Source organism: Neofelis nebulosa, chromosome 16 (assembly GCF_028018385.1).
Source record: "Neofelis nebulosa isolate mNeoNeb1 chromosome 16, mNeoNeb1.pri, whole genome shotgun sequence".
In the NCBI taxonomy this organism is placed as follows: domain Eukaryota; kingdom Metazoa; phylum Chordata; class Mammalia; order Carnivora; family Felidae; genus Neofelis; species Neofelis nebulosa.
Window position 1 is genome coordinate 28,859,297 of NC_080797.1, and position 19,050 is coordinate 28,878,346.

At 49.8% G+C, this 19,050-nt stretch overlaps 1 protein-coding gene across 1 annotated transcript; it reads right to left on the reverse strand.

Moving 5' to 3' along the window:
* Positions 1-863: 863 nt before the first annotated feature.
* On the reverse strand, positions 864-12,459 carry LOC131497537 (angiotensin-converting enzyme-like protein Ace3). The gene is given in 15 exon segments (XM_058703909.1): positions 864-1,745; positions 2,275-2,459; positions 6,088-6,204; positions 6,675-6,773; positions 8,642-8,786; positions 8,910-9,133; positions 9,437-9,609; positions 9,688-9,785; positions 9,898-10,053; positions 10,056-10,085; positions 10,823-10,966; positions 11,174-11,261; positions 11,517-11,675; positions 12,053-12,189; positions 12,287-12,459. Coding segments are annotated over 15 exon segments (2,307 nt in total). The 5' UTR covers positions 12,444-12,459; the 3' UTR covers positions 864-1,350.
* Between the last annotated feature and the right edge of the window lie 6,591 nt (positions 12,460-19,050).

Genomic DNA, 19,050 nt, shown 5'->3' on the forward strand with positions numbered 1-19,050 from the left:
ACTCAAGAAGACTTCTTGAAACCTGGGCAGAGATTGGGCCCATGGAGATCTCAGCCCAGCCCCTCTTTTCCCCTGAACCTTGACTTCGGGGCTCAGATCCTTAATCTAGAGAGAGCCAGTCTCATCTTTTGGCCACCCTCTCACCAACTCAACTGTAGTTGAGTTGCCTCAACTACTAGTGTCACTTCTCTTTGGTTACTGGCTATGCTACTACCTGCTTCAAGGCTCCCCTAATGACTGACAGGCACTAATTTTTAGCCACTCCAAGAGCTCCTTGGGGCCTCCATCCAATGCAGTTGGACTGTGTTATATTGGATGTGGCATATATTGGATGTGGCATCCCCATGGTGGGTAGACCCAGAATGGAAAGAAGGTCTAGAAAGGGAAGGAGCAGAGGCCTTCTCTCTCTTTTCTCAAGTTTGTCCTAAACTTGTCCCTAGAGTACCCATTTCCCAAATGTCTTCCTACAGCCCTCTCCATCACATTTCCCCCTCCCCCACTGAGCCTGGAAAGGTGTTGTTTGCCCTATGATCGGTCCCCAGGGCAACAAGGCCAGGCAGCAGGTGTGTGTGTTGAACAAGGCCATCTCTGGAGCGGAGTGGCTGGAGATGAGCTTTGTTTAAATATTAAAGAAGTCAATCATTAATCAAGCCTGGCTTGGTGCCCAGCTACCCACTGTCTCCATTTGGGAAGGTCTGGACTGGGCCAGGGAGGGCTGTGGGGCAGTTTGCATCTCAGGCAGCTGACAAGCAGCTTTTGGGGCTGGATTATGCAGCCCAACACAGGGTAGGCCAGAGGATCAGCAGAAAGATATGCTGGATATAGCATACAGAGCACAGTGCTCAAGAACCGGGCACCAGTGATTTGTACAGAATGTCCAGTTTTACTTGAATACATTTTATAAGGGGACTGAAGCAGTGTCCTGTTTCTAGCCAGAGAGGACATTCCTTGGACACTGCAGTCCTGGCCCAGCCCCACAGTTGGGCTCCTGAAGAAAACAAGGCTGTGCGAAGAACAGTTTGGGACATGAATTGGGGTGGTGGCTGAATTGGAGGGACACAGTCACTGGGCTCACTGAAACCATGGTTCCTGAGCCCCTAGGGGAAGGAAGTTGGTCTGGAATCCAGGACATACATGGAATCACAAAGAGTCAGTAGCCTGTACACATGGCTTCACATACATGAATTCCATACACACAATTACAAACCTCCACGTACCCAGATCTGCCACAGCTGCACCCAATTGCAGTTGGACACTATGCATGCAAGCTGTCTCCTCCCTAACCCCCCCAGTGCTCTCTGCCTTGGCCACCCTCCTCCTGCCCTCCAGCCTTACCAGTTGTACTGGTGTCTAGTCCCAGCTCCACCATTCAGCTCTCATCCACAGAGGCTTCCTGTTGTGCTGTGTGAGAATTTGAATGATCAGGCTGATTGAGCACAGCGTCAGGATGAGGCAGAGGCCCAGCAGGATCCACTGTCTTTTGGCAACCAGGCAGGGCTCTATGGCTATCCCCAGGAAGTAGGCCTTGGGCTGTGTCTTGAGTGCACTGGAGTCCTGTGAACCGGTGTTCTGTGCCTTGGTGTTCTGGGACAATGACCTTTTTTCCAGGGAGTACAGCCTGCAGGCCAGCAGTAGGGCCACCAGGAACATGACAAAGCTGAGGGCCAGCAGCACCCACTGCCCAAATTTGGCCTGGTCAGCATCCAGCTCCAGACTCAGAAATGTCACCTTGTCTGTGTCTTTCTCTGTGGAAGATACGGGAGTCTTGCGGAGCAGGTAGAATGAGGGAGGGAGCCCTGGGGTGCCCTGTGGAAATCAGAGCACCTGACTGCCACTGGCCTCCTCCCTCAGCCTCAGGCACCTACCTTCCAAGCCATAGGTGAAGGCATTGCCCTGGAAGGAGGGTGAGGAGGAGTAGAAGGGAAAGGAGGAGATGGGCACAGATAGGGCTATGCCCCCATGGTGCCCAGTGATGGCTCTGTGCAAGGGTCGGGAGGAAAGAAGTCCACCTTGTGCTCAGATGCCTACCTGGCAGTCTAGCTGAACAGTATGCAAGGAAGCAACTGAGCCAGTGGCTGGGCCATGGGGCTGTGGTCTTGGCCAAAGCTGCATCAGATGCAGACAGGGTCATGCAGCAACAATGCTGTGCTTGTTCAAGCCAGGTCATAGATAGGCTAGGGGTTAAGGCTGGATTGGGGTAGGGACTGGCCCAGGGCAGGCTAGGGTAGGGCTTGGGGCTGGACCAGAGCTGGCACCAGGGCCAGATTATCAAACCTTCAAAGGTACAGCTGAAGTCTGGCCAGCCCAGGATCTCCCCCTGCCGCACATTCTCAGTGACCAGCCAGTTCAAGAGGGGCTTGAAGTAAGTCATGAGGGCCTTTGCAGACACTTTGGCCTGCCCGGTTATCTTCTGCAAGACTTCTGGCCAGGGCTTGCTTGAGCCCAGCTTTAGGACATCCCTGGGAGAGTAGATACAGCTGTGAGGCTGTGTGGGGGCATCAGCTGGTGCTGCTGGGACCCCTCAGTGTGCCCAACCCTGGCCGTATGGCTTTGCTAGCCAGACTCTTCCCATAGAGCTCAGAGCAGTGGATAAAATAACAAGTTCTGAAATAAGAACAACCTGAGTTTGAATCCTGTGGGACTTTGGACAAGTAACATAACCTTTCTGAGTCTCAGTTTCCATACTCATAAAATGGAGATAATAACAGTATGTACCTCCTAGGGTTGGTATGCTGATTAAATAAACACAATTCTGGGAGCATAGTAGGCAGGCAATACATGTTAGCTGATTATTATTATTATTATTACCACTACTGTGGTGATTATTATTCTGGACTCAAACAGGCATAAAGTCTTGAAACACTGTTTCCCATGAGGTGCTCAGTGTCAGTAGGGAGGGGCAGCTCTTCAGCCCTTTCTAGTCTCACAGGGAGTGTTTGGGAGGATTAGGGAGATCTAGAGCATGGAGTGTGCTCTGTGTCCTTCCTGCAGCGCTGCACTAATGTCAGCTGTGTCTCAAAGCACATGCAGTGTTTGGTGGCAGGGGGACCAGCCTTAGGCTTGGCCCCACACTCATGGTGGAGGTACAGAGTGTGCTGAAGCCAAAGCTCTGGGCTTCTCCACCCCAGAGCCCCTGTGAAGGCAGTGATAGGCATACATTGATCCTTCTTAACCTGTGTCCCCAGCTGGCCACGAGAGAGATGGGGTCTAGAAGCCCATAAGTCAGACTGTGGAGTCTAGACTAACAGGACCCAGGTTCAAGACTCATCAGTGTTACTTATGGGCCACATGACCTTAGGTAATTGACTCAACTGCTCTTAGCCTCAGTTTCTTCATCAGCAAAATGTGCCCTTTTAATATCCACCCTTCACTGTGGTGAGGATTAAGTCACATAATGGCAGTGAAAAAGGGCTTTGTAGCATGCAAAGACTTATACACATCACTTAATAAACAACTGAGAAAGAATGAGGGGAAACTAAAGTTTAGTGGATCCTTGACAGAAACCCGTGGGGGAAAATGTAGTTAAGATCCTAGAGAAATGCAGGAGGAAAGTCATCAAGATGAAAAGAAAAACAAAATAAAACAAAACAAAATCCCACAACTAACTTTAGGTAAGATTATATCAGATGCTGGGTCCTGGGAAAAAAGAAGAGACCTGATGGGGAGAAAGTTTGGACCATTGAAAATCTACCTATTTAGAAATAGTCCTTCAGGCTCAGTGGGGCAAGAGGTTTGACCAAAGCCCGGCTCACGGCCAATGTGGCCAGCACATGAGACCTGCAAAGATGGCAGCTGAGCACTTCCTGACGCTCAACTCCAAGGTCGCAGCAATGAGTCCATTGGACAAGGTCAGGCCTATCATGGTTGGCCGGATGAGGCAAGGGCTTTGGGAACTTGGACCAAGTCCATTTCAACTTTCCATTCCCAGCAGATCCAACCCAGAGCAATCACATATAGGAAGATGAGTCAAGTTCTAAGATATATTAGGTAAAAGAGCAGCCAAGAATCTTGCCCTCCCCCTTCTCCTCTGCAAGCACTCACCACCCGCCCCCCCCACAACCTATATTCACTCTGCTGCTCTCTCAAGTCCCCAGAGCTCATGACATCCCACTTTCTCAGAGTCCTCTCCTCCACCCTCTCCCCAGAAGATAGCATTCAAAGTCCTAAACCTGGAACTTAGGGTCTTCGCTGGCCAGGGAGGGGTCTGGATGGCAATGTGTGAGGACGGGTGAGCAATGACCAGTGATGGCTGGCAGGGCCTCTACATGTTTTGGTGCCAAGTCAGATCCTGGGAGCTTTGTGTGCCCTGGGTGGGGAGGAGGTGGTGGTGAGAATGAGGTCAAATTTCCCACCAATTAAGTGGAATGAAGGCTCAGAGTTAAAAGTGAGTTGATGTGTAGAAAACAATGTCTGTTATTTCTTGCACTCCTGCTTTTGGGGACAGAGATCCATCCTTGGTCCCTGGGCATGACCTCCTCACCTTCTTTGCATATTCACTAAAGCCCTTTCCTACTGCACCATCTCCTTTCTTGTGTTATTGTTATTGGTTTATCCTGTGGCCCATTGCCCAAGCTGGTTGGCATGTGCACAAGTAAATACTTGCTGAGTGAATAAGTGTTGGGCAGCCAGAGACATGAATGCAGAGAGCAGAGAGGGCCCTTATGTTCCACACATTCAGAAAAGCTCAAACATGGGCTGTTGGCTACCATAAACCCCTGTAGTGTGAAAAGATAGAAAAGCAAACAGACTAGGTTGATAATCGGCATGGAAGGTGCAGCACTCCCTGGGAGCCAAGCCAGGAGATCAGTCCTGCAACTCCATCTGGCCTAGTGGTTACTGACAAACTGCACAGTGGGATCACAAATATGCTCATTAAATTTGCAAAGGAGACTAAATTATGTGGCTATGTTAATCCTCTGGGAGACAGGAATAAAATTCAAGGTGACCTTGACCAATCGGGGAAATGGACCCACTAAACTGGGTAGAAAAATTGGTGGGGAAAAGACCATATCAGTGGGTGGGCTCTGCATCTAAGTGGTTGAAGCCCTGATCGTGGAACCAGCAGACCTAGGTCTAACCTCACCAGACCTGTATCCCTTGATTCTTAGAGGCAACAGTGTGAATGATGACGTGTTTTAGAATCAGTTCAGCACTCAAAGCAGGATTTTGCCACTTGCTAGATGAATGATGTGCAATCACAATATCTCTCTTAGTTTGAGTTTCATTATTTGTGAAATGTGGCTAATCATGCCCACTTCGCAAGTTATGAACTGCTAACGTGAAACCTTGTAAGAGCACTCCTCATAGAGCCCAGCTGGTACTAGTCAAGGCTTCCCACCATCAGGTCAGCGTCCCATTCTTCCAGGTTTGTTTCAGGACCAAAACCAACTCCACAGAGGCAGGAATGGAAACCATGGGCTCGATACTAAGTGCAGGAAAAAAGATTGGGGCTAGGGAGTCAAAATGGACCACAAGCTGACCAGAGCATCACAAAGGTTGGCGTGAAAGCAACCTGGATGAGCCTGCGAGCCGGATCCAAGCACCTCCAAGAAGAGATGGGAAAAGCAGAGTACGCCCAAGAGTGCATCAAATGCTGCTGAAGATCGGTGAGCACCTTGTGCAGAAAAGATAAGCACATTTGGATGGAGGACTGAAGGTTGAGGCAGGACTCCAGTACCGGCTTCCCATCTGAGACAGTTTGATTTATTGGCATATGTGAGTGTGTGCATGTGTGCGTGTGTGCGCAGGTGCACACATGGGTGAAGGAATGTATGGTAGTGAGTGTGTGTAAGTGTGTGTGTGTGTGTGTGAGAGAGAGAGAGAGAGAGAGAGAGAGCGCGAGCAGGAGGGGACAAATAGTCTCTCTGACCAGGAGAGGCTACACACAAGGAAATGGGCTTCGATTTCTAGAGGAGAGACTGGAGTCTGACACGAGGAAGAACTTCCACTAAACTAAAAGGTCAATGAGGCTCTGCTCAGGGTGCCCACAGTGGTCTATTGAGGAGAGGGAGCCATGGGCAGGATTCCAGCAAGGGGCAGGCAGCTGAGAACAAATCAGGGAGCTTTGTGAGGGAGGAGAGCACTCACTCCAGGAGCTTCTCAGCTATCTTGGAGTTACAGCTGTCACATCGGTGCAATGGGCCCACATGGCCTGAGGCCAGAGCGTCGTGGAACTGGAACTGGAGTACTAGGCTGATGAAGTACCTGGGGAGAGGGACGAAAGGGCAGGCTTGGGAGCTGGTGTCAGGGATGGGAAACCCAGAGCCATTTGGAACCAGCAGCTCTGACGTGCAGTGGTCTGAGGGCCCGGCCAGCGCCCAACCTTGCTGGGTGGAGGCTCCTTTGCCAAGGTACCACCTCAGATTGGCCTTGGAATATACCCTTCTTAGCCTCCTGAACAAACCCTTACCTCCTTCTTTCCTGCCCTCCTCTTGGGGACAGTAGAGATGCTTTAGAATATTCCCATCAGCGCTGCCTCCACACGGGATCTGCTCTGAAAGCCCAAGAGTCCAGGGTGTGGCCCCCAAGATGCTGCACATCTCATTGGAAGAGGTGGGAAGGGGAACAGGGGAACATTTGGATCTAGGGCCTTCCTGGAAATCCTCAGCTTAGTTCCCATGCCCCCAGTCCCCAAGTCCTAGAGCTGGTTCTGCTGGCAGGGCCCAGACCATTACCGTATGTAGAGCATGCTGGCAGAAATGTGGAACTTGGCACCAGGATCAAAGTAATCCTCTGTCTGAGGAATGGGGGGGCACAGGCCCTGGTACTTCAACCTGTCGGGGAGGACAGGGGGCTGGTACCACGCAGTTGGGTTCTCAGAGACTTTTCCTTTGGAAGCACGTGAACCTCTATCAAAACTGGTGGGCACAGGACACTTACTGCATCTTTATAGATTAAATAAATGAGTTGAAAACACATGGGATTGGGAATTGGGAATCAGAATCAAATAATAACAGTAGTTAACATTGACTTCCTCTGTGCTAGGAACCATGCTAAGCTCTTCACACAGATTCACTCAACACTGTCCCAATTCTAGGGACATGGGAGGGAATGGGCTACTCAAGGTCTTTCTTGCATCCTAATGATGGGGATGGTTATAGACCAACAAGGTCACTTCATCTGGTAAGAAGTGCCAAGAAGAAAACAGAATAGCATCTCTGCAATGTGGTGCTGCTGTTATTCCCATTTTACAGATGAGAAGACCAAAGTTTAGAGGTCAGGGAACTGGTGGGAGATCACAGAACTAGTCCCTGGCAGATCCCATTAACTTTCAAATTCAGATCTGACCTTGCCCCTCTGAGCTGTGCAACTGTGATTGTCACTGAGTCTTGTTGTCTGTAAGATGGGGATAAAATGATCCATCTGTGGGATGAGACAAAGCCTATGAAAAGTTCTGGTTGTTTCATTGTTGGCTCACTGGTTGCCCTGAGCCATCCTCTGGGGCCAACATAGAGCCAGGAGGCTCCCCTCCCAGTTGACAGAGGCTTCCTTATTCAGGGCCAGGAAGTTGTCACCTCTCTCCCTTTACCCTTGGTTTCCATCATAGGTGGTGGTGGTTATAGTTGGCCAAGAGAGGAAAAGGACCCCTGCAGGCACCTCAGATGGCTTGTGGGGGTTGCCCTTGGAGAAGTACAAGGTCAAGACTCTGCCAACCCCACCAGTGAGACCTGGGCCTGAATTTGGGATGGCAGTGGGAGGGTGAGTGGACAAAGAGAGGAGCACCCAACTTTTCCACCCCTGAGTTGCTGTGTGACCACGGGCTGGTCACAGATTCTTCTCCAGTGAAGGATCATGGGATGCTGTACAAGTTCAAAGAAACATAAGGGGCCTGGTTCAGAGCTGGCAGCTGCTTCCTGGTAGCCCCAAACCATGCTGTGGCCAGCAGACTCAAGCAGGTCAGTCTGAGGCCTGGTGGGTATGGAGAAGCTGGGCCATGGGCATTCATTATCCAGTCAGCCAGTGGTTGGTGATAGGATGCGACATGGATGCCCCTCCCTCAAGAGTGGTGCTGCCTGACTGCTGGTGAGCTCTTTTGGTAGCCAGTTCTGACCTTGGACATGCCTGAGGATGCTAAACCAGAGGTAGTTGTGAGAGTGTGTTAGAGCAGCAGGAAAGGGGGCAGTGGGCTTGCCTCTCTCCCATGGGGACTTTTTCCATGGGGGAGAAAGAGCTCAGGTCACCACTCTTCTGCCAGTGCTACTGGTGAGAATAGGAAGGGAGAGGAGAAGCAGGTGGGTCTGCCTGGTGGTCAGTGTTTTGTTCTTGGAGGAGCCCGGGCGCACCCCTGTGTGAGCTTCCCAGCTACCCAGGAGCAGGCAGGGCCACTGCCAGGGTCCCTAGAGAGGTTAAGAGGTGTGCTCAGTGCCAGTGCCAGATTCAATGTGAGGTCCCATAATTGCAGGTGCTGGCCCTATCCACTTCAGTAGGGGTATTTTTATCAGGTGATAGCAAACAGCCAATACCACCCCAGGGCCTCCCCAGGGGCCCCCCGGTCACCAGCGTGGCACACCCTAGCTCTGCCCTCTGAAGAGAGGCAGCAGCATCCTCTGGCAATGGGCAGTGCCCTTAAGGCTGACTGGAAAGCCCCGCCCGTAGCAGGGGTGGGAGGGGGCAGAGAGCCCAGGGCAGCTGTCCTCCCCACCTCAAGTTCCACCACTCCTGGTTGTAGACGTCCTTCCGGATGGTGCCATCAAAGACCTTCTAGCGAAACAGGTCCATCAGGTAGGCGAAGGGGATAAAGGCGATCTTCTCCAGGGCGATGCCCATCAGGAAATTGACCTCCTCCTCTGGGGAAGGTGAGGCAGTCAGCTGGTGGCTCCTGGTTCTCCCTCCCTTCAGCCTTGCCCAGAGAACCTTGGCTGCAGCCTCAGGCTCAGATGCCCTGCTATGGTCCTCTTGGCCCCCATCACCTGAGTCCTGGTACTGGTGGCTGAGCAGGCCTCTGTTGAGCAGGTATTTGTGGGAGGAGGCCGAGAGGGTGACCATCGACCCCACGGCCTCTTCAAAGGCTGGGTTGGCTCCTGCACGGAAGATCACAGAGAGGTTCTTGTACTGCAAGAAGTACTGGATATGGCCCATCTGGTGGAAGATGGAGAGCAGGTCTTCTATGGTCACCTCAGTGCACTTCTTTACCCTAGGGTTAAAGGGCAGGGGTCAAGGAGCATAGGGAGGCCCTGGGAGAAGGGGAGATTTCTCCATTCAGACTCCCTTAAGGGACTGGGGCAGATGGGCTAGAGACCAGCAGGGTCTTGGGTACTGTCCTTTCTCACTCCAGGTCCCCCTCGCTCATGTTGCCAGCTCACATCCCCCTCTGTTGCCTGGCTCCGGCCCTGCCCACCCTTGCCCGCCTCCTAAGACAGGCGGGTAGGTGGAGAGTGGAACCAGTGGAGGAAGAGTGAGGGAGGGACAGGAGGGCAGTGCTGGTGCCCCGTGAGACCTGACGTCCTTGCCGTTGTAGAAGTCCCAGGCAGAGGCGTGGCACTCCACCTCTCGCCCATCAGTTGGCCTTTCCATCATTGAAGTTTTCCAGAAGTTGGGAGGGGTGGAAAGCAGCCCCAGGGAGGTGAAGAATTTTTCAGCCCCTTCGAACATTTTTGAGGGCTTCCAGTGCTGTGTGGAAGAGGGGATACATAGGGCCCAGCCCGAGGGTGTGGAGCTGGCAGGGTCAGATGGACACTGAGCACTGACCTGGCTTTTCATGATTTTTGTGATGTCCTCAAGAGGCTTCTTTGGGAAGGGCAGGACCAGGTCTAAGATGTTGACCCAGAACTGAGCCCACATGTTCCCTGGAAGGAGAGGAGGGGCTCAGAGGAGGCAGGACACTGTCTCTCCCTTTACTGAGTGCCAGCTTGGAGGCCTACTCTGCCCACCCCACTCTGCTACCAGCTAGGGCGTTACTCAGGAGGTGGGCAGGGATGGGTCCCCGCGGGTTGATAAGCTCTGACCCGTAGTGGCGGTGCAGGGCCCGGCACATGTATGTGTGCAGGTTTAGGTAGAGTGGCTGCAGCTCCCGGTAAAGCTGCTTCAGGTCGTGTTCCAGGGTGTCAGACTCTTGGACCGCCACAAGACCCCCATGTCTTTGTAACCTAGGACAGGAGAGGGGGCTCAGAAGCACTCACTGCCCGCCCTTCCTTCAGCCCTGGCCTGGCAGGCAGGATACCCAGGAACTTTCTGGGGAAGCCACTTGGCCTCCCTGGTCCTCAGGGTCTTCATCTGCCAAATGGGAAATGTGCCCCCCAAGGTCACTGTTCTGATTGGATAAGATCAGGGGTGGAAAAACATTTAACAAAATACACACTCCATGCTTCTCACCATGCCTGGTTGGAGAGGACCTGGATAAGGCCCTGGTCTTGGCACCCATCTTGAGCCCCACATGTCCAAGCCCTCAGGCCACCCTGGCTCCTTCCGGATCCTCCCAAACACTGGTTTGTCCCATCGTGGGGAAGTGTCTCCAGGCCTTCTCTTCTCTCTCTTAGCACTAGTCCTGAGATGTGCGTTTGCACAAATCTTGTCTGTCTCTCAGACTGTAAGCCCTACCTAGGAGGGCAAGCTCCTTTCTGTCTTTTCACCTATGCATCCTTAGAACCTCTCCAGGACCTGGCACACAGTAGGTGCTCAAGTGATGTTTGTGGACCAATGGTGAATGAACCACCTTTGCTTCCCCCAGCTGTGGGGCGGGGTTCAGGTTCCCCATCTCAAGGTCCTACTACTGCCTTTACCCCCAGCAGACTCGGCTTCGCCCTTCCCAGGAACTGCCCTGGGACCTGTGCAGTGTGCCATCTGCATGGGCTGGGCTGGCCAGGTGGGGGGCTGGGGGCCTCACCGTTGAGCTTTGCAGTCCTGTTGCTGAGCTGCACATAGCGCTCGAAGGTGATGCAGAGCTGATGACCCACAGCATCCCGCCAGCGCTGCCAGGCCCACAGCAGCTCCTTCTCGTCCCGGGAGGTGGCCATGACTTCTTTAAGGTCTATACCCAGAAAAGGAGTCAAGGTGGGACAGCCCCCCCACTCCACTCCTGCCTGCCCTCTGCCCTTACCTGCCTTAGGCAGACCCTCCACTCCTCAAAAGTGAGTACACCTGGGGCATGGAAGACAACGGGGGGTCAGGGTAGGCTTGTGGAAGGGGCTGATACTAGAGACTCTGGGGATGGACAGGGCAGTGTTTGGGTGCTCACCAGGCTCCAGGGGTAGGCAGGGTCCCTCATTCAGGCACACCTGGGCCATGCTGTATGTCGTCTCCATGTAGGCCAGAAGCATGTTGTACTGGGGGGGGCAGGTGTCACCTAGGGCAGGCCTGTGCCCCTGGGCCCACCCCCAGCGCTAACCCCTCCAGCTGGGAGGGGCAGGCCTATCTGAGGCATCTTCCCTTCAGCCTCTGCTTTCCTCCCCCAGAGGAAGCTCATGGTCCTTCCTGACAACCTCCCCCCTGCCCAGACTCTCTGGCTTCCCACCTGGCCAGCCCACCCACCCCTGGGGTGGGGAGCATATGCCTGGAGACACGGGGGCTCCATCCATCACCTCCCGGAGCTCGTCCTGGGGCAGGGCCGCCTTGTCTATGTTCTGCAGCTTACTCAGCATGCGCTTCATGGCCGGGTCCTGGAACCTGGAGATCTTAAACAGGTGGGCCCAAGTGCCAAAGTACGGCATGTTCTGGGACCTCTCTGAGTCTTTGTGCAGCTGGAATGAGGGTCACCATATTTGTCTTGGGAAAGTTGGAGAGAGCAAGGACCCCAGCCCCCCAACCTCCTCCCGAAACCCGCTTTAACGGTTCAGAATCACTAAAGAGTTGCTAAAAAGGGAGAACGGAAGGAGCCTGAGTCCCTAAAAGCAAGGAGGTGATATGTACAAGGGGAAAGAAACAAGAGATTCTTGCCCAGAGAGCTTTTTGGGGCTACCAAGAGGCCCAGAGCTTGCAGCCTGCTTTGACGTGTACTTTAGGGATTCCCTCTTTTCTCTAGCTCTGGACAGGGGGCAGAAGGTGTGGTTTTCCCATCCACCCGAGATCCCTGAGAAGAGCAAGGGAAGGAGGGGCTGCAGTTGAGGTGGTACCACACCATCTCCTCCCGGTTTTTCTTGGTGATGTTGGTGACATAGTTCCAGGTGGCCTCCATGAACTGGTTCCATACAACCTGGGTGGTATGCTCATAAAACTGCAGGAACATCTTTGCCACGGTCTCATTGCAGAACTTGTCTGTGGAGAAGGAGGTGGGCATCATGCTGTCCTAGGAGGGGTCTGCCCCGACTGGTCCCCTTGTCTGCTCCCATGCTCCTTCGGGTCCCAGCCCCACCTAAGTTCTGATCACCCTCGGTCCTGAGCCATGGCAAGAGCTGCCCATAACAGAAGAACACAAATAGGGAAGGTCCATGACAAGTCCATCTTGTGCCCATGACCAAGAGAACAGCAGAGCTGGTTGAGACTATGGGCCAATCATGGTCCAGCTCCATATTGTGACATCAGGGGCTGAAGGGTCAGCCATGGAATATTAGAACTGGAAAGCCCCCACCCACCTTCTGATCCAACTGTTCCCGTTTTACAGGTGAGGAGACTGAGGTCAAGTCAAGAAGAGAGCAGGGCTAGAGCTGTTCTAGTCTAGTTGGTAACTTTTCCTTGGCATTAGAACAACCTTCCAACTTTGGCCAGGGATTGATGAGACCCTTTCCCTCCAAAGACTGGCATCACTTCTGAGAAGGTGGGAGGGATGGTGGATGGACCGATGTATGAAAGTGACATCTCTGGGCCTCTGGACTCTGGAAGCACAGTTGTCTCTCCCTGTTCTTCTGACTTGACTTCCTATGTTCTCATTTTGGGCCTTTCTCTCTCTCTTTTTAAGTTTTATTTTATTTTATTTTATTTTATTTTATTTTATTTTATATAGTTTGAGAGAGACAGAGACAGAATGAGCAGGGGAGGGGTAGAGAGAGGGAGAGAGAGAATCCCAAGGAGGCTCTGCACTGTCGTTGCAGAGCCTGATGTGGGGCTCAAACTCACGAACTGTGAGATCATGACCTGAGCCGAAACCAAGAGTCAGATGCTTAACTGACTGAGCCACCCAGGCCCCCCTAGCCTTTTTCTCTCTTATAGGATGTGTAATCATACCTAGGGGTATGTAGGACCCTTCCTCCATTCCCCTTGTCCTTATATCTGTTTTTCCAGGGATAGCCTGATGCTATGAATTTGTAATCAGGAGGAAGTATGGAAGGTAGAGGGCTGTGAGGGCTGTGGGAATGTGTGGCTGGTACCTTCCACTCAGGGTTCATGTCCCTGAGTACCTGAGCCTGGTTAGAGTACCAGCTACCAGGACTCCAGCTCTCTGCTAGCTTTTGATGACTCCCCAGTAACCTGACACATTTAGTCTGGGGGAAACCAGACCACTTGCCTCACTTTGGGACTTCTTCCTCAGACTCACTTCCGTCCACATTCACACTGCCTCCACCCTATGTTCCTTTCACTTACTCTGCTCAGCCCAGGTGCACCCAAAGCCTCACTGATGCTTCACCCCTTCACAGGAGCTGACACCATTACCAGAGAAACTGGCCAAATAACCCTCCAAAGATTATGTTATGATCAAAATTATTTAAAACACAAAGAAAGAAAAAGATCAATGACACTTCTGGGTAAGCTGGCCAAGTGAGTTCTCCTGCTTCAAGCATATGGACATACTTGATAAAATATAGTATTTTGTCGTTAACTACAGTGATCATGCTGTACATCACATCCCCAGGACTTACTTTTTTTTTTTTTAGAGAGAGAGAAAGAGAGAGAGAGAGAGTATACACAATCAGGGAAGGGCAGACTAGGACTTTTTTTCTGAGAGAGAGAGAGAGAGAGAGCAAGCACATGTGTGCAAGTGGGAAAAGGGTAGAGGGAGAGGGACAGAGGGAATCTTAAGCAGCTCCCATGACCAGGGTGGAACCAACTCTGAGCCTGATCTCATGACTGACCAATGGACTGTGAGATCATGACCTGAGCTGAAATCAAGAGTCGAACGCTTAAACGACTGAGCCACCCAGGCATAAACCAGAAGTTTATGCCTTTTCCCACCTTCATCTTTTTGCCCACCATCCCACCTCCTGCTTCTGGCAACCACCAATCTGTTCCCTGTATCTATAAGCTCAGTTTTTTGGTGTGTATATGTATACCACCTTTTCATTATCCATTCACCTGTCATTGGACACATAGGTTGTTTCCATGTCTTGGCTAGTGTAAATCACGTTGCAATGGACACGAAGGTGCAGATAGCTTTTCAAGACTGATTTCATTTTCTTTGTAAATACCCAGGAGTGAAATTGCTGGATCATATGGTAGTTCTACTTTTAACTTAAAATTTTTTTTAGTGTTTATTTACTTTTGAGAGAGAGACAGAGCACGAGCAAGGGAGGGGTAGAGAGAGAGACACAGAATCTAAAGCAGGCTCCAGGTTCTGAGCTGTCAGCACAGAGCCTGATGTGGGGCTTGAACTCACGATCTGTGAGATCACAACCTGAGTGAAGTCAGATGCCCAACCGACTGAGCCACCCAGGTGCCCCTATTTTTAACCTTTTGAGGAACCTCCATACTGTTTTCTGTAGCGGCCGACAATTTACATTCCCACCGACAGTGCACGAGGGTTCTCTTTCTCCATATCCTTGCCAACACTTGATATTTCTTATCTTGTTGATAATGGCCATTCTACTAGGAATGAGGTGATATTTAATTGTGGTTTTTATTTGCATTTCCCTGATGATTAGAGATGTTGAGAACCATTTCATGTGACTGCTGGCCATCTGTATGTCTTCTTTGGAAAAATGTCTATCCAGTTCCTCTGCTCATTTTTTAGTTGGTTTGTTTGGAGTTGTATGAGCTCTTTATATATTTTGTATATTAATTTCTTATCAAATATGTAATTTACAAATATTTTCTCCCATTATTTAGGTTGCCTTTTCATTTTGTTGATGATTGCCTTTGCTGTGTAAGGGCTTTTTAGTTTGATGTAGTTGCCACCGGTTGATTTTTACTTTTGTTGCCTTTGTTTTTGGTGTCAAATCCAAAATATCATTGCCAACACCAATGTCTAGGAGCTCACTATCTAAGTTATCTTCTAGGAGTTCTATGCTTTCTGGGCTTATGTTTAAGTCTTTAATCCATTTTCAGTTAATTTTTTGTATGGTGTAAGGTAGGGGTCCAGTTTCATTCTTTTGCATGCACCTGCCCAGCTTCCCCAACACTATTTATTGAAGAAAACTATCCTTTTCCCATCTTATATTCTTGGTTTGTCTTAAATATACTGACCATATATGGGCAGGCTTATTTCTGTACTCTCTATACTGTTCCATTGATCTGTGTGTCCATTTTTATGCTGATACCATTCTGTTTTGATTGCTATGGCTTTGTAAGATAGTTTCAAAACAGGAAGTGTGATGCTTCCAGCTTTATTCTTCTTTCTCAAAATTGCTTTGGCTATTTGGGGTTAAAAAAATCATGCTTTTTAAAATGTAAAATACAGAGCTGAGATGGAGTGCAAGAAACGGAACTCTTCAGATGCTGAGGACACAAAGAGGGCTCATGCAGCAGTGAGTGGGGGCCCGTGTGGGAAATCAGAGGGCACCCATGCCCAGAGGGCTGCAGCATTGCTGTCTGCATGGACATAGCTGATCACAGTGGAAGTTGTGCCTCCATCAAGATGGGAGCTAGCAGATGGCTTCCTTTTTAAGGGGGCTCTGCAAGAAGCATCCATGAAACTGACTTTAGGGACATCTTCAGAACACATGCACATGGTGTGTGCATTGGACCCTGCAGAAGAATGTTCCCACTGAAAATGGCTCATAGGTCAGGATTACCAAGTGCCAAAGAGAGTGCAGTGCCATGAAGATCAATAATGATCACCAGTCCCCTCTGAGCACTTTCCAGGTGCGAGGGACCCACTGAGAGCTTTTAGTATATGAATCCTCACCAAAAAACTCATGAGGTAAGTACTGTGATCAATACACCCACTTTATAGATTAGGAAACAGAGGCACAGAGAGGTTGAGGAACTTACAGTCACATAGCTAGCAAATAGTGGAGGTGGGACTCACATCCCCATGCTCTGGCTCCAGAGCCTGTGCTAAATGACAGACACACCTGAGGAAGGACAGGTCCAACTGCAGTCTGAAAGGGACTTAAAATATAGATCTTTACACCATATGGAAAGATGAAATCAAACCAGATTAAAGACCTAAATATAAGAGCTAAGATCAGAAAACTCTTTGAAGAAATCATATGGGAAAAGCTTCACAACATTAGATTTGACAATGATATTTTGGATATGACACCAAAAGCACAGGCAATAACAAAAATCCCAGAAAAATTGCATTTCATCAAAGTTAAAAACTTTTGTGCATCAAAGAACATGAGAAACAGAGTAAAAAGACAACCCACAGAATGGGAGAAAAGATTTGTAAATTGTATATCTGGTAAGGGTTATATTTAGAATACATGAAAACTCTCAAACTCAACAATGAGAAAACAACCCAAATCAGTGATAGGCAAAGGATCTGAGTAGATATCTCTCAAAAGATTATATACAAATGGGTAATAAGCACTTGAAAAGATGCTCCATATCATTAATTATTAGGGAAATGCAAATCAAAACCATGAGATACCGCTAGAATGGCTATTACCAAACATCAACCGTTGGCCAAGACATGGAGAAACTGGACCTGTGTAGAGTGCTACTGGGAATATAAAATGGTGCAGCCACTGTGAAAAAGAGTATGATGGTTCCTCAAAAAAATCAAAGGATTCCCATATAATCCAGCAATTCCAATTTAGGGTACATATTCAAAAGAATTGAAAGTAGGGACTTGGAGAGATACAGTGGTGCTGGTTGCCAGGACAATATGAATGCACTCAATGCCACTGGGCTGCATGCTTAAAAATGGTTAAAATGGCACATTGTATGGGAGGTACATTATGCCAAAACTTAAAAAAATACTGATCTTAGAGTGGTAAAAAAGAGAAAAAATAGAATCCATGAAGAATAGGCTTTTGTGAAAACACAGGGGATTTGAGAGAGAGATGTGAAAATGAAAAACAGTTATCAAGTTGGAACAATGAAAATCGCTCTGGCCTGGTTAAGCAGCAGGCTGGGATGCAGAACTGGGGAATCTCCTGGAACACAGGACAGAGGGAGAGATGAGAAATATGAGCAAGGATTAGGAGACAGAGGACAAAATGGCCCCAGGCAGCATCGGGGAAGAGTCCCCAAAGAGATGACTGGAAAGGAGGAGGGTGACGTTCAAAGAGATGATGCCTGTGTTTCCAGAACTGAGGAAAGCTGAGTCCCTCAGGTGAGCAAACTCATTGCGCTCCAGGGAAGTCGATGGTGCAGAAACCATGAGAAAGTTCCTGGAAGACACGGGAGATGTGAGTGTTCAACTGTCACCAGTGAGCTGCTCTGGACATTTTCCTCTATCTATCTAGTGAGGGGCTGATCTCTGCTTGGCTTTCCTGTTGTCACGGTCTGTGACTTGGGGAGGTGATGCGTTTTTTTATAAAGAGAGGAAACTATATACTATAAGTTCTATATTATCTCACTTAATCTTTGCAGAAATTTAAGACGGTTTGTAAGAACCCTTTCGTAGGTGTCAAAATGGAGGCTCAGAAAATTGAATTCTCCAGGCCACTAAGGTACTATGTGCAGAGGCAGGATTTGACTCAGGCCTAGTCCAAAGCCACTGGATTCACTCATGTTAGAGCCAGGGTAGGCTGGAATGGGGGTGGGCAATTGGAAGAAGAGGGTGTTTGATATATCAGAGAAACTGCCCAGCAACCATGCCTACCTTGGGCCCTCATAGTTAAGAGCTGCTGAGGAGTGATCGGCCATCAGACATCAGCAGGTGCAGCACAGGGAAGGGCTCAGATTTCAGGGTCACTGGTAGAAAATGCCAGAATGGCCTCTCTTTCTGCTGTCACCCCTCCTCTTCCTCTGCCTTCTTCTAGTTAGACCTAGCTGTACCCCTCTCACCCTAGGAGACAGTAACAGGAGTCCAAACAATTTTAAGATTTCAAAAAGCCTAGGGGATAAGGCTGGTTAGGCTGACCCCCATGTTAAGTCTCATTGCCCTCAGTCAGACCTTTGGATGTTGACTGCTTGGTGCCCTCATGCTCTTCCATAAGCTGTGACAGGCAGCATGAACCCCTGTGTTCACAAAGATAGGAAATGGCATTCTGACAATGACCTTTGTCTGGCAGACAAAGAGCTTTTGAAACGTCAGGCTGGGGACGGGGGGGGGGGGGGGGCGGTGGTAATTAAAAACTCTTTGGTGGTAGAATCTTAGAACTATTTAGAGGATATGTTTATAAATTCCATTGTCCTAACTAATCATAAACTCCTACCCTCTTGCATATCCAAAATACTTCAACCCCACATCCTGTTCCATGGAACAGGCCTGTACAACCTAGTCTATGTGCAACATGCACACTGACACATGCACACACAGATACACACCCAGACACAGACACACATGGCAGCTGGAGATTGGGAGGGCAAAAAAGCTGGACCAATGGATATTGGACACAGATGTTGGGGGCTGGGCCTGGCTGAAGGCATCAGCAAAGCCGGGAATAGGCTCTGATGAGGGGTCCTCACAGAGGGGCCAGGCTGGCAGTGGAAACCTCTGGCCTTGGGCAACTGATCAACTTCCATTTTGCCAGGTTCTAGATTTGGCATTTGACTATCTGAAAAATAGATTGTTGTGTTAATTGGAAAAAGGATACACAAGCATAGATACACTGTGATCTCATTTAAAATATGTACCGAAGGGGCGCCTGATTGGCTCGGTCAGTTAAGTGTCTCAGGTCATGATCTCACAGTTCGTGAGTTCGAGCCCCACATCGGGCTCTCTTCTGTCAGCACAGAGCCTGCTTCAGATCCTCTGTCTCCCTTTCTCTCTGCCCCTCCCCCACTCGTTCTCTCTCTCTCTCTCTCTCTCTCTCTCTCTCTCAAAAATTAACATTAAAAAATTTTTAAATTAAAAATATGTACTGAGAAAAAAAAGTGGAAAGATATACAGTAAAACCTGGGATGGTAGGT